A 25,380-nucleotide genomic window follows, 5' to 3' on the forward strand; every position below is an offset into this window, starting at 1 on the left:
AGTAAAAAAAACCCATTGTCCTCGTTTCCATGCTCACATTATTCTAACAATACAGTGGCATGATTGGACTACAGTATGAACTCACAACTTCCTGTTTGGTTTCAGTGAAAAGGCTAAAGGCTGGGAAGCAATTAAATGCTGCTTCACAGAGCAGGATTTAAAAAGGATCATGTTACCTGTGGAACAAACTGCTGGGACATATGCCCCACATGTCCTTCTGACAAAACAACCCTTAGAACAACAACAAAATAAATGTATTAGTTGAGTCCTGTGTATTCACTGTATGTGCCTTGGTGGGCCCATTATTTGTTCATTAGCCACACCATCAATTAAGCCCAGAGCCACTGTGTCCCATTAAAAGACTGGGAGCTGGGCAGAAAGCCACCGTGGCTTACCCAGCTGACCAGAACACACATCCTCCAGGTACAGTTCCTATTTCTGGCCCAAAGGTTTCAAGCACTGTCACCCCTCTGTCCTACAGCCTAGTCTGACATGACTGGAGGACATTTACTGTATGTGCCAAAGGGTCCTGTGCAAAAAAAATCCTTAACATTTCTATTATTTCAGGTCCATTGATTTAAACAACACTCGTTTATAAAGTCTCTGTATCCTGTGTGATGACATTAAAGAATACATTTAACGCCTACTTTGAACAGTGCAATAAAATACAGAGCTTGCAAGTATAAAGAGGAATTTAAGCGCCGTTCTGAAGTACAAATGTATTGTGTACGTTATTTTTGCTGCGCTTCAATATAATTACAACCCTGAGGCCCAAAACAGCAGCATGATCAGACAATCCACTGTTGTCTACAGTACTGGCAACAGCAAAGCTGAGACTCAGCATTTCCAAAGATTTTTAAAAAACTGCAGGCATAAACCTGGAGCTGCACAATAACTGTACTTCCTCATTTTTACACATTTGACTTTCATGGTAATGTTACACAACACAAATCATGTAGTTTTATAGTACATACTCAATAGCATCCAATAAAAGGCAAACACAACAGATCTCTATCCACTTGTAGATTTGAGCGTTGGGCATCTTAATTTAGTGTAGCACCCTCACTAATAAAAAGAACAAGATTTTTTTTCCCCCATATATTAACTGAGGTTCACAATCAGTAAGACAATGATTGAGCAAGCATGTTGGGTTTGGTGTTTAGTACTTTCAAATCTCACATCATACCATAAGCTTTTGCATGTCAATAGGAGGTTAACAAGGTCTGATGTGCTCTGAAACAAAGAGATGTGCAGATCACACATGACTTTATCACGCAAGGATTTATCTCAAAGACAGAACATCTGTTACTTGCTACACAGCCACTTAAATAATAAATCAAAAGTGCAATAAAATGGTAGCTCCACTGGTAAAACAACTTATTGCTTGTTAAGAGATGTGCTGTTTATGATTAAATTCAGTCATTAGCTTCATACTTGTTGAGCCCCCCCCACCAAAAAAAAAAAAAAAAAAAAAAAAAAAAAAAGACAGAACAAAAACCCCACTCTCTCTGTACAACTACTTAAAAAAATTAAAACAAAAAAACTGCAGCAAAATGTGTTAGCCTGCATTACTGTAAGAAAAACACTGGTCTGGTTTTAAAGGATTATTGATAACAAGCCAAAATAAATGTATCTTGATTTAGCAAACAATTGTCCTAAATTGCATGTGAGTTGAATTAAAAAATAAAGTGATAGAAATTTGAATGCATTCTGCTGTTAAGCATGTTGCAACACAGTGCTTTATTTGGATCTGTAACAATATTTTCCCCTGTTAGAGTGAAAAAGTCTAAACTTGCCATGTAACCTTCAGAAAGCATGTTTAGATTTCTGAGCAGCAGCTGATTTAGCAATCAGGAATATACAGTGTTGAGTACATATCAACATATACAATCCCCTCCACAACAGGGTTATTGGCTCACCATGCTGCCAGCCAGTGCTGCAGACAGCGTTCTGGGTGCTCCTTTTCAGATCCCTCCCTCTCGTCCTGTCTACTGGGCTCTGCTGTGCCAGCGATGGCTCCTGCCAACATAAAAAACACAGTACCTTCAGACACAGGGTGTGTGTGTGGGTGGTTTTGAAGTGTGAGTTATTGCGTAAAAGGGCTGGATTTTAAAGCCTTCTGGACTAAAGTACAGCTTGCAGAACAGAAACTGGCACTACACTCATTAAATGTCTACTTGATCAATATGTTGAATTAATTGAATAGATCTGACAACATTGCCATAACCATATGCTCCATATCTACCACATTTAGTAGAATGTTGAGGCATAAAGAGTGCTGGTTCAGCTGGCCGCCTGGAACAGGATGTACAGATGAGGTCAAGTCAACATAAACACACACTCCACATGCAGTGTTGCAGACAGACGTGTAGGAACAAGCATGAACCATGTCACTGCGAGTGAAAACGTAGAGCCAATATGCTGACCTGACTTGATCGGAGACACTTAGGAAATGCAAACTCAACATTCCTTTTCATATTATTGGCAGCCAAATAGATAAATACAGGAGAGACAGATGTGGGCTAACTGCACAAATTTTCTCCACACCCAAAAGACCAACAAGTGAGGTGGATGTCCTGATCATTTAACATGAAATTTAATCAGATACCAAATATTTATCCATGCATTGCTATAGTTACTGTCCATTGATACAATAAAACATTTAATATAAGACAGTGAAACCAACCACTCTGGTAATGCACTGCCTTCTCTTCCTGTGTATATGCCACTATCAAGAGGGAAATGCTGTGCAAGTTTCCTATAATGATAGTGACACGCACACTATATCACAGAGGGGCAGGCAGCCAGACAAAACGGAGAATGTTCATTTCATTTTTTTTTTTTTTAAACTAGACTTGACAATGCACACTGATTATGAGTACTCAACTTGGAACTGGATCGTAGTTGTCACTGTTCAGTACTTTCATCTCACTTCCCTACACTTTGTTATAGACACACCCACTTTTGCACACAGCTCCACATTAGAAAAAAAAAAAAGAAAAAAAAAAAGACTCCTTAACTCATGAAACGCTCATCAAAGTAGCCTTTGCTTACCTGTACAAAGTGCTGATTTAAAGTGTTGAAACTTCCCTTTATCTTTCAAACTTGCACAAAAGCAGAAAGCCTTGTAAAGTAGTCTAGCAGTAGTCTCCCTCTCCTAAACACATACTGGTTGTAAGCTACTGCTTGACATACCTCCCTCCCTCTCTTGCTCCGTCTCTATTGCTTACTCTCTTTCCCTCCCACTCTGCAAGTGCCAGGCTTCTCAAAGTGAAAGAAGCTTTACTACAGGGCACATACTTGCTACATTTCACCACCTACAACACACTCATGACTCATTTTAATCAAAATGTATTGCTTTCATTGCTAATCATTCATTAAATTTAGGAATTACCACACATGGGCAACCAGTCATAATTGGTTTCAAGAACAAAATCAAAGCAATATGAGACACCCACTTACTCAACAGAAATTGCATCATCTGAAGATTTAAATATTCAAAAGATGTACTGAAAATTTTAGATGTAGTGTGCAACTTACCAAAAATTTTGAATGGCAGGGAAATCATCAAGTTATCAGTGTTAAGATAAAGCAATTAAAGCTGCAACAACAATTATGGGTGCACTTAACAATTTTGGTCAGTCTATTGATTCCTTTTTCATTTACTTGATTAATCAGATTTTCCCCATTAAGCACTTTCATGTTTCAATTTAACAATTAGTTTACTAAAATATAAAATGATTTATATTTTATTCAATCATCTTCGTTTTGAACAAACACGCGGTGGTATACACTGCACTGCTGTATTATTTCATTAGGTTCTGGGCAATGTACAGGAGATTTAGCATCACTTGTACAAGTTATGATAACACACAAGTTATGATATCTGTTTCATTTCTAGGTACCTGTCAAACAATAATATGCTTTCTGGTACATGTCATGCCGTGTTTTCAGATACAATAAATGGTTTTTATTCTTTAATTGTAGGACCTTTTAAAAAACTGATATATAACATTCTCCCATATTCCATTTGCTTATTAACAAAAAGCTAAATTCATTTCAATCAATACCAGTTACAGGGTCAGGTACTGTCTGAAACACTAAGCTACTACGTTTCAGTACTAGCTTGAAGTACAGTACAATACAGTACAGGCAGAGATTCAAATGGTACCTTCATTCAATTAAAACAAGAATGCTGAAAACAGTTTTGCTACAGCACTAAGTGAAATAAAACATATTTAACACAACTATTCGGATTCAAGGGGTTTTAAATTTGAAATGTTTTCAAACTACTCATCTTAGGTAGCTATAGGTAGTATAGGTAGCTGGAACGAATAAAATACTGATAACACATGTTGTACAAACCATTAGGACACAAAGAAAGCATCTATTTTGATAGTACTGTGAAACCATAGTCAGCATTTTCAGAATGTACTTATAAGAATACAATGAATACAAAAATTGGGCTATTTAGGATAAGGGTGAGGACGCAAGTTGGAAAAGAAGTGGGAAAAAATGTGAACATAATAAGTGAAATCTGGACATTAATGTCAGATTTGGCAGGGGGAAAATGAAGCAAGGGAAAATATTCAGTAAACCAATTGTGAGGGAAATGAAACTAAAGACTTAAGAATAACAATGAGATTATTCAAATATCCTAAAAGCAAAGCAAAACCCATAACATCAACTTCCGTAGTTTGCATTGTACTAAGAGAGAAATATAAAACTACACAATGTTGTTCAAAAACATGTTTCTCAATAATTTTAGGGAATACCCTGAGGGAACGTTTAAATTTGATCTGGAGGGATATAGTCATATGTACATGATTACTTAATAATCTCCTGATAATGATCAGCTGATGGTTTAGCAGTTAGTTAAATGTATTTTGTTTAAACTTCACCTCATCACCACATGGGAATGATGTACGTTATACGTGTAGAGACTTAGTTGCCAGTGTTTTTTTCACCTACCCTACATTATTTCAGATTACATTTTACATTCGTTTATAAAACTAAAAGCTAAAATGTGCTACAACGAAAGCGACAGAGTTCTTATAAAGATAAATATTCACCCACTATTTAACCGAACAATAATGACAGTGATAAGGTGACTTTTGGAATAGCGGTTCCTTTTTCTCTTGAGTATGAAACAGCGACCGCGGGGTATTCCAGGGTGCTTTCCTCTTAATATAAATTTAAAAGCAGAACAACAAACATGCAGTAGAAATTTCCAGTATCCCCAGTGAGAGTACCAGCCCCACCTGATTAGTTAAAGCAGGTGCTCTGCTCGACTCCTGACAATACAACAGGTGTGACCATATAGCAGGGATAAAGTTTAAAGGCATGTTACGTTACGGTGAAAGTGAAAGTGGTTGACAGTATTACTGCTGGCTATAACTCTGTTAGGAGGAGACAAGTTTACAAATCGAAAGCGTGCGTGTGTGACTGTGCATCATGATAGCTAAATGGATAGCAGGGATAGCAACACTACTGGAAGCTCGAGTCTAAATTTCGTTAATTGTCCGACAGAAAACGACAGAACTGCTCATGGTTCACATGTCCAATACAAGTCTGACAATCCATCAACATGTCACACGCAATACATTATTGATAAGGTACAACATTTTAAAATTAAATCGAGTTACTCACTCTGAAAGAATCAGCTGATACAACGGTGACTCAGTAGAGTGCACGACTTCCGCATTCTTCTGTGATGACTACAACTCTAGCCAATTGTCAGGGAAGAAACTGGACTGTCTACACCAATAGTAATATAGACTCCTACCGGCCAATCAGTGTTAACAACAATCAAGCAAGCGACTTGCACACACCCACAGCAGACCCAATCAGGTGCCACTGAGCTCCTAAAGTGGACCAATAGAAAATCACAGCGCGGCACAAAATTAATACACACGTACACACTACTAAAATACACTACGGTAACTTGCTGCATGGTGCTTCTTCCAAACACGTAGCATTCTTAAGCCAGTAGGATCTCTATACTAAATTTTAGTAGATCATATACAGCAAGATTTTTTGTATCCCGTAAAATACTTCAAATTATTGTATTAATTATAATAATTATACAGTTATTTAAACGTCAATAATTTTTCTGTAAAAAAATAACAAGGAAGCAAAACTTAAAAAACAGAAGCATTTAAGAGAAGTAAACAATTAAAAGGTCATAGCAAAGCTTAATTTACAGAAATTACGTTTGATAGAACAGGTCAACTTGTGCGTTTGGATCACTGATTTATACCATTAAATCAAATATTATCCTGTGCAACGATTTACCGTTTTTTGTTTGTTTTTGTATTTTATAAAATAAATATCTATACTATATTGTATATATTATACAATTTTTATGCAAGCCAAACATTATTTTTAAAAAATAATGGATTTATTTTAAATGGAAATAATATTTAGTTGCAACCTTAGTCTGATTTTACATCTGATTAACTTAAAACCTATTCACAGCTTTCTGGTGATGCTCCCTGACACTGACACACAACACTTATGTATGCATATATTTGACACGTCTGTGCAGTTTACAGCACTTGTAGTTGAGGTCTCTCACTATTTGTGTTTACCAGCATTGTCTAAAAAAGCCTGGACCTGACTTCATGTTCCCCAACACAATTTAGCAGCCACTCAATGCCTCACTTCACCCCTGTGTGTACTTGAAGTCTGTGACATTCTTCCCTGCCGAGCTTTTTGATGAGATGTGGGATCTTGTTCAACCCATGATTACGGCATGTTCTGTCTTTTATCAGATGATTTTGTGAATGTAAGGTAAAGGAACTAATTAAGAAATGAACTCAAAGGAATATTTAATTAGTTATTGTATGTAAATGAAAACATATAATTCTTAATAATAATTCAGTCCCTTAACATTAGAAAGTTCTGGCTCAGATAGTTTCAGTATATGGTTACTGATACTGTATGTTTGTGCACTTAATATCCAACAATATTACTCCCTCTTGTGGTGGAAATCTGAAACCAGAGAGAGAGGGGGTCTGATGAAGGACCCTCAACAGAGAGTGCTACACTCTCGGTTCAGTTCTTCACATTTTGGATGTACCATGATTGTTTCTTGCATTGGTAAGCCCCTGTTCTTTACATAAAACAGGATCTGTTCTTCTTTGCATGCTCACAAGGAAGCTATAATAAATATCATCCCAGACCTGGTGTCATATCTGTATTCCATTAAGCAGAGGTTAATGTGTCTACATTTCTAACCAAGACCAACTAGACACTTGACCCAAGAAAGAGGACATAACATGCTACTGTCGTTGAACTTTTTAGCTCAGTTTTAGCAGGAAGCAAGGAGGTGGACAGGTGGGTGTAGACCCCAAAGGGCCAATCACAGATGGTGATCAGGTCAGTACTTATCTGCATGTTGTCGGGCTGACCACTGATTTTGATCTGTCTCTTCTCTCAACTGTCAGCCAACTATAATCGCAAAATGGTAGGAAACTTCAAAATGACCAGAGTCAGTTATTAGTCCCAGTTATCTGGGAAATTGGATGGTTTCACAGCGGAGTAACAGAGCAAATGACTATATTTTTGAAGTAGTTATGTCACCTTAGACATTTGAGATCTATTGACTGCAGTTTATGTAGTCCTAATGATTTGTATCTTTTCTTTCTTTTCAGACAAGCTACACAGATAAAGGCGAGAAGGTAAGACTAAAGCTAAACTCTTACGATGGCTCAATTTAGACCTAAACTACTATTAGATCTGCAGAAGAAGGTCTGGATGCAACATGACTGAAACTTACAAGATTTAATAAATCATTTAAACCTGCAGCCAATAAATCGTTTTGTAATGCAAACTGCGTAATACCTTTGAAACCAAAAGGTTGAAAGTTCTAAGTTAATTGTCAGTTCAGTTGATTACTTTGTTTTATTCTATGTTTTATTTTTGTCTTTTAGCCAATAAAGGGGAAGTTTGTCAGGTTTCATCATGTCACCTTCTGGGTCGGCAATGCCAAACAGGTCAGTATGTAATCACTGGCATTAGATAAAAAATGTATTTACCTAATTTTTGCACCAGTCAAAGCACATCTACATAATTTCCACATTTCCACATTATTTATATTTGGATGCAGATTAACTGTTTAAAAATAAGAATTTTGACAAAATCTGACTTAGAAAATATGTTGTTGTCTTCATCTTCCTTCTGCGTGTATGATATTAGACAGAAATAGGTCAAAAGTCAGACTGTGTTCTCACAGAAAGTTCTACAAAATGTAGTTAACATCACATTACATTGAATTATAATAGCCTGGAGTTGTTTAATCTCAAGGCTCTTAGAACTTCCGCCCAATGTGTTTTGGCTAATGAATATTTGACATTATCGTCAGACAAGCAAATACAGCCTTTGTCTTAAAGCTGAAATGGTGAATAAATGAAGTGATACATTGACTGACAGATAATGAATGAGCAAAATATAGAAACGTTTGTAAAAAGGTAAAGGTTCTGCTTATACAGCACTTTTATCCAAAGCACTTAAGAATGCTGCTTCTTATTCAGTGTCCTGCCCGAGCAGTCGTCCACAAACCACTTGGTCAGCGGTTTGAGTCCTGGTCCTCCTGGCTACATGTTAAAGTATCCCTGGGCAAAATACTGAACACCAAAGTTGTCCCTAGTGTCTGCCGCTTAGTTTTAAGTTGCTGTGGGTAAAAGCCTCAACTAAATAAGTAAATTACTGGGAGTCAAACCCAGCCCAACCAACTGAGCTGCAGTCACCCCTAGTGTAGGATAATCATTTAGTAGTAATATTAATATCTTTAAGTTTTGGAATATAATACTAATATTTGGTTGAATAAGATGTCACCAGTTTTGGCAAATATATATTCTTTCACAATTTCCTGATATATGACAGACACCACAAATATACAGTTGTGAGAGGAATATGATAAGCATAGACTGAGATTAATTGGTGAGGAAAATCAATGTTAGTTGCTCATAGAAACACATCTGCTTTTCATTCGGGTTCAGAACACAGTCCAGATTGATCAGCACACAGAAGAAATTTTTAGCAGGAGATGAACTCTTCTAACTTCACACTATCTCGTCTGAAATCCTCTTCGTATTAAAGATATTCTGATCAATTTGTAGGCAGCCACATTCTACTGTGACAAGATGGGATTCGAGCCATTTGCCTACAAGGGTTTGGAGACTGGCAGCCGAGAAGTGGTGTCTCATGTCATCAAGCAGGATAAGGTATGCATCAATACACATAATACAAGTAATATGTTTTCACAGTACATCAATGATCTATGTCTTTTCTCAAAAACCCTCTCTTCTCATAGATAATTTTTGCATTTGAATCTCCGCTAAATCCTGGAAATGAAGGCAAGTTATCTCAACAGAGAACTTGACTGTGAGATGAAATGCTGTAAAGATGACTTAAGCAAATACATTGTCATGCTTTGAAACTAAAGTGAAACTAAACTGTATTGTCATGTTTTTTTTCTTCTCAGAGATGGGAAAACACTTGATTAAGCATGGAGATGCAGTCAAGGACATCGCTTTCCAAGTGGAGGATTGTGACTTCTTAGTCAAGGTAAAAACAAGTAGCACTTCCTGTCCATCTGCTGATGGAAGGATGTGGTATTTCAACCCAACTGTACTTAATCATTTCACATGAGTTCATATTCTTATACAGTGGTAGAAGAAGTACTAAGGTTTACATGTAAAAGAAGCAATGCCACTGTGTGGTAAGTAAAAGTAAAAGTACAGAAAAAACTTTGCATTGTGTAACATGACATGTATTATTCAGAATAACACATGTTATTGCATTACAATCGTTGATGCATTGTTAATGTGAACATTAGGTGAATTTATATTTCTAATATGTCACTGGGTAATTTCTTAATTTCCTCGCAGGATCTATGTTTTATTTGCTCCTAACCTAAATATAATAATTATATAATAGATCTTTTAAAATAATATTTTGTATTTAAGTCTGAATTGTCTGAATCTAAATCATGTAAGTAAAGATATTAAATAAATGTAGCTGAGTGAACACAATATTTCACTGAGTATTTAAAAATGGGGGCAGCTATAGCTAAGTTGGTAAGGCAGTCGTCCACAGTGGTTTGATTCCCGGTCCCAGCTATATGTCGAAGTGTCTCCAGGCAAGACACTGAACCCCCAACAGCCCATTCCCATCACCAGCTGTGCAGTGCCGGTCCAAGTCCAGTAGAAATTAGGGAGGGATTTGTCAGGAAGGGCATCCAGCGTAAAAACTGCCAAATCAACATGCGGACAATGATCCGCTGTGGAGACCCTGAACTCATGGGATAAGCCGAAAGGACAGAAAAAATAATAAAAGAATACACAAATTTAAATACCTACATTTAAGCAAGTCAGTTTTTGACCACTGTTTATATGGAGCTATTACTCCACATAAGTACTTAAAATAATATAAACTATAATAATTAATATAATATAATAAGCTATACTATAAGCTCCACTGACTTCTAATGTACTAATCTTAACAAACCTGATATGTTCTGTGTAGTTATATAATGCACATACTTCTATACACACTTGAGGTAAAGTGCATGTAGTGCACTCAGTGAGTGTTGAAATAAGGGTAAACATGCAGCTGTTGTGACAGGTTCTACTGAACTACAGATCTTTTCTTCAGTCAAGGACAGATTGGTGGTTTTGTAATCGCTACAGTGATAGAGAGTATATACCATTCACCCACAACTTTAGCACCAGTGGTGCAAACTGTGTGCAGAGATAATAGTAGTAGTAATAGTAGTACACAAATTCAATACTCAAGGAAAAGTGCGAGGATTGGCCTAAAATAGTTGTCCACTACAAGTACATTACCACTTCAAATCTGTGACTCAAGTGAAAATACTAAATTGATTATCTACATTTTACATAATGTACAAAAATAAAACCTCACTAAGTAATCAATACTGAGTATGGTAATAATGGCAAAACATATAAAAATCAAGGGTCAAAGGTCACTGTTGGAAAAGGTGGAGCTGATTTTAACCACTCTGAGTGTTGAGAGCTAAATATAAAGAAGGATATTCTATCATTAACCACTGGAGGGCAGCCACCTTCTAGCTTCAGAAACTGTTGTCATGTTCATGTGTAACTGAACTGACCCCAACACTGCTCCACTGACAGACAGCTAAGGGCAGAGGAGCTGTGATCATCAAGGAGCCCTGGGTGGAGCAAGACAGCCACGGGAGGGTCAAGTATGCTGTGGTTCAAACGGTACGTCAAAAGTGACGCACATGTGAAAGCCTCATATAAAACCACACATGAAACTGGAAATGAATAACCGTTGTGTCACTGTTTTTTCCCCAGTATGGAGACACAACACACACACTCATTGAATACCTCGGACCCTACAAAGGCCTCTTCCTGCCCAGCTACAAAGAGCCTCTGTTCAGGGATTCTCTGTTAGACAAACTGTGAGTCTCTTACATAATGACATTCTCTCATGCTACAACACTGGATCAAAATACATGTGGGATTTTGAGATTTGTGTGTGTGTTTGTGTGTGTGCGTGGAGGAGTAGTGGAGGATATTTAATATCCTCTAATTTCAGTTAAAGAGACAATATCACAGTGCCGCAATACTCCATTACAAGGAAAAGTGATGCTGTTGAAATCATTTTCAGGGAAAAGTATTAGCAACAAAAACATATTTGAAAGCGTGTGAAAGTATTTTTAACTAAAATGCAGTTGGGTGCAAAAGTTTGCATTCCCTTAGTTTGAAATGGCAAACAAAGGAAAACCATATATCAACATAATATTTAATGCATCTTTAACTGGTATAAATGTATCATCATCAGAAATTAATTAAAGTGAAGTTTAAATTAATTTAAAGTAGGATGCAAACTTTTGCACTAAAGTAATTTTTATTATTTTACTATCATTTTTTTTATACACTCCTTGAACATTTTGTTACTTCTGATAAAAAAAAGAAGATACTAGTAGGTATAGAAAGTACTAGTTGAACGTGCATTAATACTATGTTAAGTTTGCATGCAATTATAGATGCAATATCAGTTAATACTACTGGATCATTTTTAGTTGTGCATCAGTGAAAAAGTTGTAATTTATATTTTGGCTGTGGTAAGCAGAGCTGATTTAAACATACACCGTACATTGCTGAGGTGATTAATCCACAGTATTCTGCAGTGCAGTAAAACCTTCCTTTGATCAGGTGGAGTATACGTATATAACCTCATGAATTAGGTAGAATACTTAGTACATCAATAGTTAATTAAATGCACTTATCTACTTTTCACCACTGATTTTTTTTTTTTTTTTACCTGATCACTCAAGGCTGAAGATGCTCTACACATAATTAAACTTAGTATGATTTGATGTTTTATAGATATTTAGATTATTTTGGCAGTGTGTACTACCAGTGTCAGTCATAGATGATGTTCTGTTTTTAGAGTGTTATATTTAGTTTTCTTTGACAGCGAAGGTGTAAAAAAAATGAGGGTGGGCTGTTATAATAAGTTTTCCTAATTTGTTTGCCGATCTTTTATGGAAAAGTACCAAGTGTTTGTTTTCTTCTTTTCTTTGTAGTCCTCCAGGAGGTTTGAATTTCATCGATCACATTGTGGGAAACCAGCCAGATGATCAAATGGTGCCAGTTTCAGACTGGTAAGGCTCCTGTTTGATTGCACATACGCACAGGACACACACAGCAGACACATGGGCCAAAAGGACAAGTAAACACACTGCACCCAGTAACTCCACCTCTGTCACAAGGTTAAACGTTGTGCAGACATTCAAAAACTGGCCCCAGTACAACATCACTGACATATAAAACCTCAAGAGCAAATTTGGATTTAAAAACAAAATCGCCAACAGCAGTGGAGGCAATTTCAGCTCCAGGTAAGGAAAGGCTTGTTTGTTTGGCTTATCAATAGATGTTTGTGTTTTCTTAATTCCAGGTATCAGAACTGTTTGATGTTCCATCGGTTCTGGTCAATAGACGACAAGCAGATCCATACGCAGTTTAGTGCACTGAGGTCCATAGTGGTGGCTAACTATGAAGAGACCATCAAGATGCCCATCAATGAGCCTGCCACTGGGAAGAAAAAGTCACAAATCCAGGTGTGACTTCTTCAGCTCCTTTTAGTGATAAGGCATCCTGATAGTCAGTTCCATTGGCTGTGGGTCTAAAACAGATGTTTGATCTGTAAGCTAAGAGGTCCACAACGGTTCGAGGAGCATTTGTGCTTAACGAACAATTTATAATACAATAAAATTTGGAACGCCTCCGTTTGCAACCTTGTCTCAGTGCATCTTAATGCCATCCATCTGTGTCGTTACAGGAATATGTGGACTACAACGGAGGACCAGGTGTTCAGCACATCGCCCTCAACACTTCAAACATCATCCAAGCTGTGAGACTTCCAAGTTTCTAATCGTCAAAAATTCCAAGTTAATCCATAGACCTCTGCTCCATCCATGCACACCTTCTTCAAAGGAAAGTTTTAGATGCTTCTTTTCTTTATCCTGTTTTTAAAACAGATAGAGAACCTACGAGCCCGAGGGATGGAGTTCCTCTCGGCACCTCACGCGTATTATGACGCCCTGAGGCAGAAACTCAAAACCGCCAAGATCAAGGTGAAGGAGGACCTCGATCGCTTACAGGTGAGGAGACGTGTTTTCTCTCTGTGAAGTTATTTAGAGAATTTTTCAAATTGTGTACCACAATATTAAGTACCTGTGTTTTCTTTAAGGACCTGAAAATCTTAGTGGACTTTGATGACAAGGGCTACCTCCTTCAAATCTTTACCAAACCTGTGCAGGACAGACCAACGCTTTTTTTGGAGGTCATTCAGCGAAAGAACCACTTTGTAAGTGCACAAACAGACTGAGGGTCTTTTAACATTTGTTTCATGAACACATCCAACACCTCACTGATGGGTTTTACAGGCCTCTAGTCCTGTTTAAAAAGCAGAGCCACGAGAACACCTGTTTACAGCTCCCACCCAGTGAGAACAATAAAACAGCAGCCTACTCGTAGAGCTCAGTAAATCTATCACAGATACAGATTAAAAGGCTCGTGCTTCGCAGCGACGGGGCTCTTTGGGTTGGATTGCGCCCTGTGGCACTTCATTCATAACACCCGGCACCCATTCTGCTTGTCAGAACAGGCACATCTTGTCACTCTCCAGCATTTCACAGAGTCTACAGATGTGGATACAATGCATGAAAGTGAGAAACTGAATCCGAACCACAGCAAAGAATGTCTCAGCGCAACCACCAACACTTGATCTTTTGATTATCTATGAAAATATTTACATGATTAATCTGCGAGCTCCCTGTCAGGGGGCAGTGGATGTTTGAACCCTGTGAGAATATTTATCTGCCGTTTGTAATCCAACATCAAAGCGTTGAACAGTTCGAACTGTGAGGGAGAGAAGATCCCCAGAGCCATAAAAAATGACACAGAAGAAGGTAGATCTCAGGGTAATTACCCATCTGTGTGTCTGTTCTTTCTCCAGGGCTTTGGGGCAGGAAATTTCAAGTCTCTTTTTGAGGCTATTGAGATGGACCAAGACGCCAGGGGCAACCTCACTGTGCTGACACCCGAAGGGCAGGCCAAAGCCTTCTACTGATCGTTTCACATACAATCAACAACCACCAGAAATAGAGTCAATCGGACACATGTTAACATTGTTGAATGTCCTTATCATCATCAGCTATGCTTTAAATGTACTGTAGTTGGTTGATTGTTTGTCCTCTGGCCAAATAAAGGATCTTATGTTCATGTGGGCTGGCATGTGTGTTCTGGTAATAATGGGCACAGATATTAAATGGACAGTTTGACATTTTGGTAAATGGGTGATGTTAGCTAGGAGCTAGTTTAGAAAATTGATTCTGTCATATGTGTAGGCTGCTGTAAATATCAGCTTTCAGCTCATCAGCATCTTGGACACATTACATGTGTTACAGCAAGTAAAACACAGTCCTTGGTCAAGACATACTCTGGCACATATGCCAATAAAGCACTTTATACATACTACTACTAGTACTTTATACTTTTTATACATATACATATTATAGGTATTTAGATGATAAAATCATCAGCATCAAACTCCCTCCTAACTCACTGTGCAGTACGAGAATAAATAATTACAAAATCACATTTTCACTTCTTCAGAACAATTGAACTGTTGTTTCAAGATGCAAAAAGTGAAAGAGCACTGATGGCAAAGAAGGTTAAACCGCATCATCTAGTGCTTTGAGAAATCTTTCAACACATAGTTTTTGTGTTACTATAATGCCTCTTACTGAATAAAGTGTATATGCAAAAGGAAAAGATTTAAAATGTACTTACAGTATAACATAGTATAAAAAAATCCACATAAAGGTTTTATTTAAAAATAATTTATTTGCATATAATTGGAATGAAGACAGGTTGATACATCTGTGATGGCACTGGACAATTTCCATATAGGAACTTTCAGTCTATACAGAAACCATTCTTTCAAACCTGGACAAAATGGATAAATATATTAGTAAATAAATATATTTGTGACATGTCACTATATTGAAATGTTCTATTATATATAAAATACAACACTATTTCATTTGTTTTTGTTGTTCCTGTTGTACACAAAATATCCAAAATATACTGACACATCCCTCAACGTTCTGGAGGGATTGGGTTTTCTTACTCTATTAGAAAAGGCAGTTTCAGCTCATTATTCTTGCAAAACATAACAAAACAAACACATAAACAATGCAAAGAGAAAGGTCTTGAACACATTGAAAACATGTCAGATATTCTGCAGCAATGACCAAATACTTTTTTTTCTCATCCTGATGGTTTGGGAGCCAAGGTGCAATTTTAGTTCAGTCATTACCAGCGCAGTCTCAGATTGTTTGGGCATGAATATAATAAGGCAAGGATACCTTTAGCTACTGAGTTGAAACATTTAAAGTGAGGTATTGATACAAGGAACTGCAGGTGCATAATTGTCCAGAATAATTGACTCCAAAATGATTTCCACGTTAGTTCTAGCATTTAGAGTAGATGCAATTCTAAGATTTAAGGCGAGGGTCGAAACAGGAAAAAGGCACAAAACAAGTTCACTGTGTTCAAGATTTTACCTCTTTGGTTAGACAGGTAAGAGCTTAGTGTGTTGGGAGGATCCTGATTTAGGATTATGAATAGTATGAAAGAACAAGGCAAATGTAAGGCTTTAATAAGTGCTACTGGTTGCTTTGCAATACCCACAATCTGCTGTTTGTGCTAAACTAAAATGTATCTGCAATCTGACCGTAAAGAAAATTCCTTTCACATTTTCATTGAGCCTTTAGGGAAAAGCCCATGTTAAAATAGAATTTGTATACCTCTGATCTCAGATTATGTAGTGTAGTACATGTCAGCATGAAGGTAAATATAAAAAAGCAATCACAGATGGCACGATGAGGTTGACTTTTACTGTAGGCTTATCAACAAGATTTAAGTGAACAGTATTATTTAACAATCTATTCTCAATACTGTATCTGATATATGATTTAAGGTGGAGTTTTATTCAAGTGCTGTAAGATTAAATGCAGGGATTGGCAATGAACTTTTACCATGACAGATGACTTTTCACTGATTTGGGTATTATTACTGCAGCTAAGAAGATTTATATCCGTTTTTGTTTGTTTATCCTCCTGAGACATTTCTCAAAATAATGGGAAGTCCACACCGAGCTTTTTCAGCTAGAAACTGAGCTGATGTTTGGACCTGCAATGTCTACCTATCATGGCTTTATTCCACTTATATTATTAATAAGAGTTACTATGTATTTTATATTGCTGCGGTTTCTAAAGCTTGAGGTGCTGCAAGACAACAAGACTGTATTTTTTTCATTTTGATGCACTGGGTGTTAAAGGAGCAGAGGATGTGGTTTTCTGATCAATTCTACTCTGCACAAATTACTGAGGTCAAACATGTGAAGTAACGGCTGGCAAGAGAAAGGACTAGAGTGTGACAATAGCTTGTAATGACGATGACATATTCAGTCAAACTTATTCATTTTGAGAGGTGAAAAGAAATTTGACTTAAAAAAAAAAAAAAAGAACAAAGAAAATGATCCAAAAAACACAAACACCTTTAAAACAGCTGCCATTATTGAAATAATGAAAACAAAGCCCATGCAATGCTCAGCAACCTCAGTGAATGCTCATTGTTTGAGGGGCTGAGCATCAACGCTTCTCTCCGTTTATATCAAGAAGTTAATTATAGTTGAGTTTATGAAAGCTACATGGTTTTGACACACACACAGACACACACACACGCACTTAAAAAAACAAAACAAAATCACTACAGCAGTACCTTTAAAGACCCCGTGTGTGAGGCATGTTAAGAAATCTGAGCTGAGGTAGGCTGGAGAGAAAAGCTTCTCTAAGCTGAGAGTGGGACTCAGCAAAGGAAGGCCAAGATCACATAGTGAAAAAGTTGAGTACCTCTACGATAAATCAAGTTATGTAATAGAGTGAGAGATGCCGTAATGGAGTCTCACTTCATGAGGGCTCAACACCCTAAGCAAGGATTATTTAGTTGTTACCAAGGAGCATGGAACTTGTGATATCGTGTCAGTAATGTATATTGTTTCTATAACTGATGAGGAGAAACAGAGAAAAAACCTTTGGGGTGCATGAGTTGCCCCCTTTGTCTCCAAATATTTAGGCCAATCCCTCAATTTAGTTATTACATTTTATGAAGGGTGTATTATTGTCATAATAACTCAGCTAAAAGAGCATGTGAGCTTTGATTCCTGGAGGTGGGGTGGGGCAGCTGGAGAATTATCTGAACAGAAACATTGCAAGTGGAATTGTCGTGGAAGACGTGAGAGCGTTCAGCCAATGTGGGGCTTGTCCTTTCTGGCTCCTGTGTAGCAGCGTGGTAATGGGGTTGCAACAAATTCTCACACACCAGACTCCTCTTCTGATCCTGGGGACACAAAAGTGGCAACAATCAGAGACTCAAAGACAAGACACTTTGGCTAAAGCCTATTTCAGGTAGAAAAACCCTGCATGCTAGACCAGTGTTTTTATAACCAACAGAAATGATACCTACTGTTTACCTAATGTAATGAATGAGAATGATCACTTAAAACATCACTTTATTAAAGAAAAAAAAGTGACACACCCACCCTGATTGTGGTGTAATGTTTGGCAGTATAAACAAATGTCTGTGTTACGGTCAGCAGCAGGACCATGGTGGAACCTGCAGGCCGGCCTGTCCTTAGTCCCAGGCCCCAGCAGCTGAGGCTCTGAGCGGGCCTGCTGCACCCGTTTTTGCCACACAACATGGGTCCCAGCGCAGCATGGCCAGTCCTCCATCCCCCCAGAGTCCAGAATGAGGGGAACAGGGACCAAGGCAGGGTGCAGCTCAGGAGGAGAGCAGCAAAAGCCCGGGCCCTGGCCGTAGTGAATGTGGATGCTGCGGTCATCCTGTAGATCCAAGCTCTGGTGAAACCGAACAGTGGGGCCATCGAGGACACAGCCACCCACTCGCCCAAGAGGACCAGGAGGGTGTCCGTGTCCCTGGTGGCAGCAGTGGGGTTGGATCTGTAATGAAACTGGGGACACCAGCACAGGTGCTCCTGTGGGGCTGCTGGACTCACGGTCCTGACACTCTGTCTGTCCAGGGCTGAGCCGATCTGTGGGATCTGGCTTCGGGCATTGGCAGGGGCTGTGCTTAGGAGGGCACACAGGCGAGTCTTTGTCCAGGACAAGAGCAGCAGGTGCAGGAGCAGCAGCGGTAGCCCCCTGCTCCTCGTCGGAGCCTCTGCTCTGGCCGTGGCCTGGCTCCCCCTCCTCATAGTGGTGGTGTCTGTGGCGGTGGTAGTGGATGTGGCTGAACACAGTCTGTGGCTGTTCTTCAGGGCAGCCTGCTTTGTTCACCACAGAGTCCAGAGACCTTGGCCGGGCATGGCCACTAGCCTCCAGGCTGTTCTTCCGGGGTGCGTGGCCAGGCCCTGGCCCGTAATACACAAATGGATCATAGTCACTACTCAGAGAGCTCCGGAAGGTGGACCAGCTGCCATAAACTCCCTGCAGGGACACGTCAGTACAGTTAAGAACTGAGTCGCTGGAGGAGCCATGGCAAGGCCCAGAACTGGAGTCACTCGCTGGTCCATCAGCCAGATATCCACTGCGTTCTGTGTGGTAGCTGCCACCTGAGCAGCTGCCCTCGTCCTGCCGGCTGAGAGCTGGGGCTCCACTAGTCTGTGCTGTCATAGAGGCAGCGTGTTGCAGTCTTGAGCTGGATGCACTGCGCTGAGCCGAACAGGACGAGCGATAGTTGTGGCAGGCACGTCGAGATGTGTAGTGGTGAGCGGAAGACCTGCAGTTACCACCAATCCTATAGGGCCTGCCAAGACCCTCTGCAGGAAGATGGTACCCACAGCTGGAACCAAGCGGCCTGCTGGCTAGGTAACGTAATGTTTGGGTCTCCATGGGAGAGGAGCCGCTGTAGTGGCCCAGAGAAGGATAGGGTCCAGACGGTCCACGAGGATAATGGGGCCTCATAGAAAAGGGGATCGCGTGCTGAGGGAAGGGGTGGTTGTGTGTGCTGCTGTAAGGCTGAGAATGCAGGAAGCCTTGGCTTTGCTCTGGAGTCTGCTGGAGTCTGCTCCTCTGGGGCTGGCGCTCTGTCCCTGTGGACCACAGCAGCAGTTAGAAGACACAAGGTTGCGATAATTAACTCTACTTGTAGAGCACTTATAAATCTGATTCACAGAGCTCAGAGATTCATTCGGAGAAAACATCGTGGCCGTTATTAGGAAACATTTTGAACTTGTTTGAGTTAAAATTGCAAATTTAAATATTTAAAAACATGAAAAATCATTTTTGTGCAAAGGCAAAATATAATAACATAGACCCACGGATGCCTGTCTCCAAATGATTAAGAAAAAAAGAAATCATCACATTTTGAAAAGTTTTACAACTTGCTTAAAACTAATCACCATTGTGACCAACTTCTATGAGACAGTTTAACAGGCACCTTTTTGAACTTAACTAGAAATAAGATTTTACTCACCCATAATGTTGTGCATGCAGAGGGGGCATGTGCGGTGCTGCAGCAGCCAAGGATCAACACAGTCTTTATGAAACTCATGAGCACAGGAGATGATCCTCAAATGCTGGGATGAGATTCATAGACAAAGGAGACAGACGGTAACTAACAAGGAATGCTAAATCTACAGAGAGCTTCTTCACTTCCTCCAGTCCTACCTGCCCTTCCTGGAACTCTTCCAAGCAGATGGCACAAACAGGGCTCGAGTTGGAGCTGCTGGCTGACCCCCAGGCCCCACGGTGGTGCTGGGAGCCTGAGCAGCCCTGAGAGCTGTAGGTTTTGGTCTCAAGTCGGCTAATGGCGCGCATAGTCTGCTGATGGACAGAGTCCTGCACACGCAAGAAGGGGATAGTTAGATAAACTCCAGATGGACTGTGGGTCCAAATAACCAACAATCCACTGACATATGTGCCTCTGTAAACTTGTATGAATCACTCACCCACGTTCTGTTGGACTTGCACTTGTAGCGGAAAGCGAAGATTAGGATGATGATTAGAATAGCTAGGACTATGGTGAGCAGGATGCCCACATCATAATGTATCTGGAAAGGGAAAAGAAAATGGAAAGAGAGCAAATGTACATACTTATTTATAGTAACTCTTATACTCTGTAGTAAAACTCTTTTACTATTTCCCTCAAGGGTTTGTTCATCTTCCAACCAGTAAAGGGAAAGTCAAAGTCCAGAGGAGCTCATGATAGATGTGTGTACTTCACTACTTACCAATCTTGGCTGCTCCACCATGACCTCAATACGAACTTTAGCCTCCTCATTCTTGTTAACCAAACCCATTAGCTCCTCTGCATTGTTGGCCTCTACAAGCACAACAGGACGGGAAAGAGAGTCTGTTTCCCGAAGCTGTAAGAGGACAAAGAAACAGCGGGATAAATGACCATTATTTAATATACCTAATTAATTTATAAAGCTCTAGCCTTGCCTCGCGCTCACCTCAGCAGCGGCATTAGCATCATCACTGACATCAAAAATAACGGCTTGAGCTCCTTTGTCCAGTGCCATGCGAGCCTGAAGGAGTCAACACAGAAGAGAGTAGTGTTAAAAGCTTCACAAGCTCACATAGAGCATTTTTCTTACTCAAGTCACCTGAATAATTGTCAATAACTACATATTGTGAAGGATCACAAAAGCAGCAAAAAAAAAACCTTTACTCGTTCAGTGGAGAGTTCATGTTAGCATCTTAAACTATCACTAGGTGGCAGTCATACCATGAGCCTTAGATCTTACAACACAGAGCTAAAGTACAGCGGCTCCTGCTGCTTTTACACCTGACTCTGGAGGCCAGACACAGAGAGTGTGTTATTGGGGAGACCACAGCTTAAATCATCTGCCTGTGTTTAATGTGCAAGAGGGTATTTAATGAAACAATGGGAATTATTTGATTAAGGGACTGAAACTGATGGCAGAATTGGTAGAAGTACATACACAATACTATAATAAGTAAAAGTGCATTTACTTGCCCAGACAAATACTCCACTACAAACAAAAGTAGCACTTTGAAGTCTTTACCCAAGCTAAATTACACACAGTTTATAATTTTATGCAACAAATGTAAAAGTCTAGTATAGTTTTGTTTAACTTTCAAAGGTCAAAATTATGTCAAAGAAAATGTATAGTCATCAATAATGAATAAGTACCAAGGACCCGTGTTACTATAGAGACTTTGAGTGGAACAAATATCACAGCTTGTAAAGATGGAGCTTATTTTAACAACTTCATCTACTGACAGCTGGTTAAATCCTGATCATACATCAGCATTTATCAGTTCATTGTATGTTTTTAGTATCTACAGCTGCAACAAATAACTAAAATAATACAAACCCGATTCCAAAAAAGTTGGCACACTGTACAAATTGGGAATAAAAAAGGAATACAATAATTTACAAATCTCACAAACGTATATTTTATTCAGAATACAACATAGATGACATATCAAATATTTAAACTGAGAAAATGTATCATTTTAAGGGAAAAATACGTTGATTTTAAATTTCATGGCATCAACACATCTCAAAAAAGTTGGGACAAGTCCATGTTTACCACTGTGTGGCTTTCCTCTTCTTTTTATAACAGTCTGCAAACATCTGGGGACTGAGGAGACAAGTTGCTAAAGTTTAGGAATAGGAATGTTGTCCCATTCTTGTCTAATACAGGCTTCTAATTGCTCAACTGTATCTGGACTGCAGACTGGCCATTTCAACACCCGGATCCTTCTTCTACACAGCCATGATGTTGTAATTGATGCAGTATGAGGTCTGGCATTGTCATGTTGGAAAATGCAAGGTCTTCCCTGAAAGAGACGACGTCTGGATGGGAGCATATGTTGTTCTAGAACTTGGATGTACCTTTCAGCATTGCTGGTGCCTTTCCAGATGCCTTTCCAGCTGCCCATGCCACACACACTCATGCAACCCCATACCATCAGAGATGCAGGGTTCTGAACTGAGCGCTGAAAACAACTTGGGTTGTCCTTGTCCTCTTTAGTCCGGATGACATGGCTTCCCAGTTTTCCAAATTTTGATTCGTCTGACGACAGAACAGTTTTCCACTTTGCCACAGTCCATTTTAAATGAACCTCAGCCCAGAGGAAACGCCTGGCTTCTGGATCATGTTTAGATCTGGCTTCTTTTTTGACCTATAGATTTTAGCCGGCAACGGCAAATGTCACGGTGGATTGTGTTCACCGACAATGTTTTCTGGAAGTATTCCTGAGCCCATGTTGTGATTTCCAGTACAGTAGCATTCCTGTACGTGATGCAGGGTCTAAGGACCCTTACGAACAGATATTGTTCCTCTTTTTTTTTTTTGTTTCTCTTATTGCTACCTGTCCCAACTTTTTGGGAATGTGTAGCTCTCATGAAATGCAAAATGAGCCAATATTTGGCAAGGCATTTCAAAATTTCTGACTTTCAACATTTGATATGTTATCTATATTCTATTGTAAATAAAATATAAGTTTATAAGATTTGTAAATTATTGCATTCCTTTTTTATTCATAATTTGTACAGTGTGCCAACTTTTTTGGAATCGGGTTTGTAAATGTAAAGTAAACGTAGTGGAGTAAAAGTTACATTTCCCCCTGAATTGTAGTGGAATAAAAGTAGAAGTAACATAAAACATAAATCAACACAGTTAAGTACAACCACCCCAAAACTGTGATTTTAATTTGAAGGCTATGCAGGATGAACCTATTGGGTGGTAAATTATATAAATAAATGATTAGGTGGTAAATATTTACGGTTTAAGAAGACAGTGAGAAAATAAACAGCGGCCTTTTCATCAATATCTCATCATATGCTCTGTGTCTGGCATCTGCCAACACATAGCAGGGAGGAGACACAAGTTCAAACCCTTAATCACCCTGGTCCAACTCAACACTAAACAGTAATTCCTAGGCTACAGCTCACTGTGCCGGGCACAAGACATTCACAAATTGTGGGGAAAGAATCACTCAGTTGATCCATTAATGAAGTTTACAAGAAACCTCTTGTGTTTAGTGGCTGCATTGAAATCTTTATGCCTTCAAAAAAGAGAAAGTCAGTGCATGACATGAACAAATGGGGTATGTGTATTGTATACTTAAAATGTCAGAAGTTTGCCCATTAATTTACAGTGTATTCTCCAAGTAATGTGTACTCCAAAGTACCCTCTTTGAGTGTGCGCACAGTAAGTGTTAACAATTTCCCACAGAACCGCAGGTAGTATTCATAGGCACTGACGGTCAGAGAGAGGCCAAATAAAAAATCAACATATTCACTTTGATCTGGCTTGCAGCTCTCGTGCAGCAGTTTGATCACAGCGGTAATTGTTGAACATTTACAGACCTAGATAGACTGCGGTCACTTAGGGGGAAAAATAAAATCTTTGACATGTGGGAATTTGTTTTACCTATGTGGCACTGAGCCCATACTGTATATCCTCAAACTGTGGTAACAAATACAGGGAAGCCTGCCACTGTGGTTTAACACACACACACACACACACACACACACACACACACACACACACACAAAAAGCCTCCTACAATTACTAACTAACAGTTTAAGTATATAACATAGTATGATTATCAAATTAAGGTTGCTGTGGTCTTATAATATCTCAGTAGCAGTAGTGGTACCTCGGGATGGTCGCAGACCCGGCAAAAGCTCTTCTACGTGATTAATTGATGACAAACCTAAGCTTTACTGGTGCAACCAGAGGTGCAGGTTCGAAGCTAACAAGACTATTTCATCAGCTCCAGGTCTATTATGGTCGGAACAGAAACAGACATGGTTGTGGTTAGGTATACACCCATCCTTACGAGGTGCAGCTTGACACGTGATTAAACATTATTTGGCATTTGCGTAAAAAAAAAAAGGCAGCGCAGGAAATGAATGTGGTTCACAGAGTTATACAAGGAAGACGTTATCACCGAAAAACAAAAACTACTTTTAACACTGACAGTTGAAGGAGGGCGTGGGTGATGTTTAGCTGTTATTTCTTTTTTTTTTTTGGTTAAAGTGTTGGTGTGATGCTGGAGGAGCTTCTTCAAAAGCAAGTGGTCACAAATGGCCACACAGCCAGAAAGAGACAGTTTGAAGTCACAGGCGTCAGTAGGTATAAAACACACCTTAAATTACAGTAACGACTATCATTGATAATGAATCAGGTGTGTTCCAGTATCAGACAGGAGCCAGCATTAACAATAGCCGGACTCTGAAACTGAAGCAGCTAGACAGAGTTCAGGCATCAGCCTGTTGTTATTTACACCTTAGCTTTCCCTGCTGTGACATGTCAAACTGTGTTTCTTGAGGTCCCCGTGTGCCACCAATCATTCTATAGTTTTGGAGTCCTATGGTCAATAAAATTTCCCCCAAAAGGTTTTCCAAATAATCATTTCTTTCTTTCCTTAAGCTGTATTTCTTCCAAATGTCTTTTGCTGTCAAGTGCTGCATAAAGAAACAGCAGCACACAGCAACACATTCATAGTACTTTCCCTAATTCCCTAATATAATCAAAAGGATGAAAGCTCTGTTTTTGCTTACAGTACAATCAGTACCTCTGCAGCTGTTTTTTTCTGTAAATATGAGAATAGTTGAGAACATTGAGGTCATTTAAATGAAAACAACTTACATTTTTTTATCAATTGTCACAGATTTTATTTCATAATTTTATAAATAAACAAAAGATTTTAGCATCAGATCGATTTGGAAAAAACAAGCTGTAATCACACAAAGAAAAAAATCAAACATCTACAGTATGCAAACAAACTGTACCACAATCTGTATCTTACTA

The 25,380-nt window shown here is 39.1% G+C and overlaps 3 protein-coding genes across 5 annotated transcripts in view; 1 reads left to right on the forward strand and 2 right to left on the reverse strand.

Moving 5' to 3' along the window:
• Window positions 1-5,734, reverse strand: part of mtmr4 (myotubularin related protein 4) — a 34,958-nt gene extending 29,224 nt beyond the window's left edge. Inside the window, exons 1-2 of one of the 2 annotated variants that reach the window (XM_067494090.1) lie at window positions 5,650-5,734; window positions 1,920-2,019 (exon numbers count right to left, since the gene is read on the reverse strand). In XM_067494090.1, coding sequence (XP_067350191.1) covers window positions 1,920-1,922 — 3 coding nt within the window. In that variant the 5' untranslated portion in view covers window positions 1,923-2,019; window positions 5,650-5,734. Of the gene's footprint in view, window positions 1-1,919; window positions 2,020-3,054; window positions 3,212-5,649 lie in introns of those variants that run through there. The other variant, XM_067494091.1, reaches the window with a different exon arrangement.
• Window positions 5,735-7,385: 1,651 nt separating this feature from the next.
• Window positions 7,386-14,780, forward strand: hpda (4-hydroxyphenylpyruvate dioxygenase a). Its single transcript, XM_067494232.1, has 14 exons — window positions 7,386-7,468; window positions 7,656-7,682; window positions 7,935-7,997; window positions 9,123-9,227; window positions 9,317-9,359; window positions 9,488-9,570; window positions 11,160-11,249; window positions 11,343-11,449; window positions 12,581-12,658; window positions 12,952-13,114; window positions 13,336-13,407; window positions 13,535-13,657; window positions 13,747-13,863; window positions 14,515-14,780. Exons 1-14 carry the CDS (start codon window positions 7,466-7,468, stop codon window positions 14,626-14,628), a joined length of 1,188 nt encoding a protein of 395 aa, XP_067350333.1. The 5' UTR covers window positions 7,386-7,465; the 3' UTR covers window positions 14,629-14,780.
• Window positions 14,781-14,791: 11 nt separating this feature from the next.
• The window catches only part of LOC137108972 (E3 ubiquitin-protein ligase RNF43), a 73,270-nt gene continuing 62,681 nt past the window's right edge, over window positions 14,792-25,380 (reverse strand). The window contains exons 3-9 of one of the 2 annotated variants that reach the window (XM_067494230.1): window positions 21,040-21,114; window positions 20,815-20,949; window positions 20,533-20,634; window positions 20,252-20,422; window positions 20,058-20,160; window positions 18,166-19,668; window positions 14,792-17,963 (exon numbers count right to left, since the gene is read on the reverse strand). In XM_067494230.1, the coding sequence (XP_067350331.1) occupies window positions 17,938-17,963; window positions 18,166-19,668; window positions 20,058-20,160; window positions 20,252-20,422; window positions 20,533-20,634; window positions 20,815-20,949; window positions 21,040-21,114 (2,115 nt within the window). In that variant the 3' untranslated portion in view covers window positions 14,792-17,937. Of the gene's footprint in view, window positions 17,964-18,165; window positions 19,675-20,057; window positions 20,161-20,251; window positions 20,423-20,532; window positions 20,635-20,814; window positions 20,950-21,039; window positions 21,115-25,380 lie in introns of both variants that reach the window. The other variant, XM_067494229.1, reaches the window with a different exon arrangement.

Source organism: Channa argus, chromosome 24 (assembly GCF_033026475.1).
Source record: "Channa argus isolate prfri chromosome 24, Channa argus male v1.0, whole genome shotgun sequence".
NCBI lineage: Eukaryota > Metazoa > Chordata > Actinopteri > Anabantiformes > Channidae > Channa > Channa argus.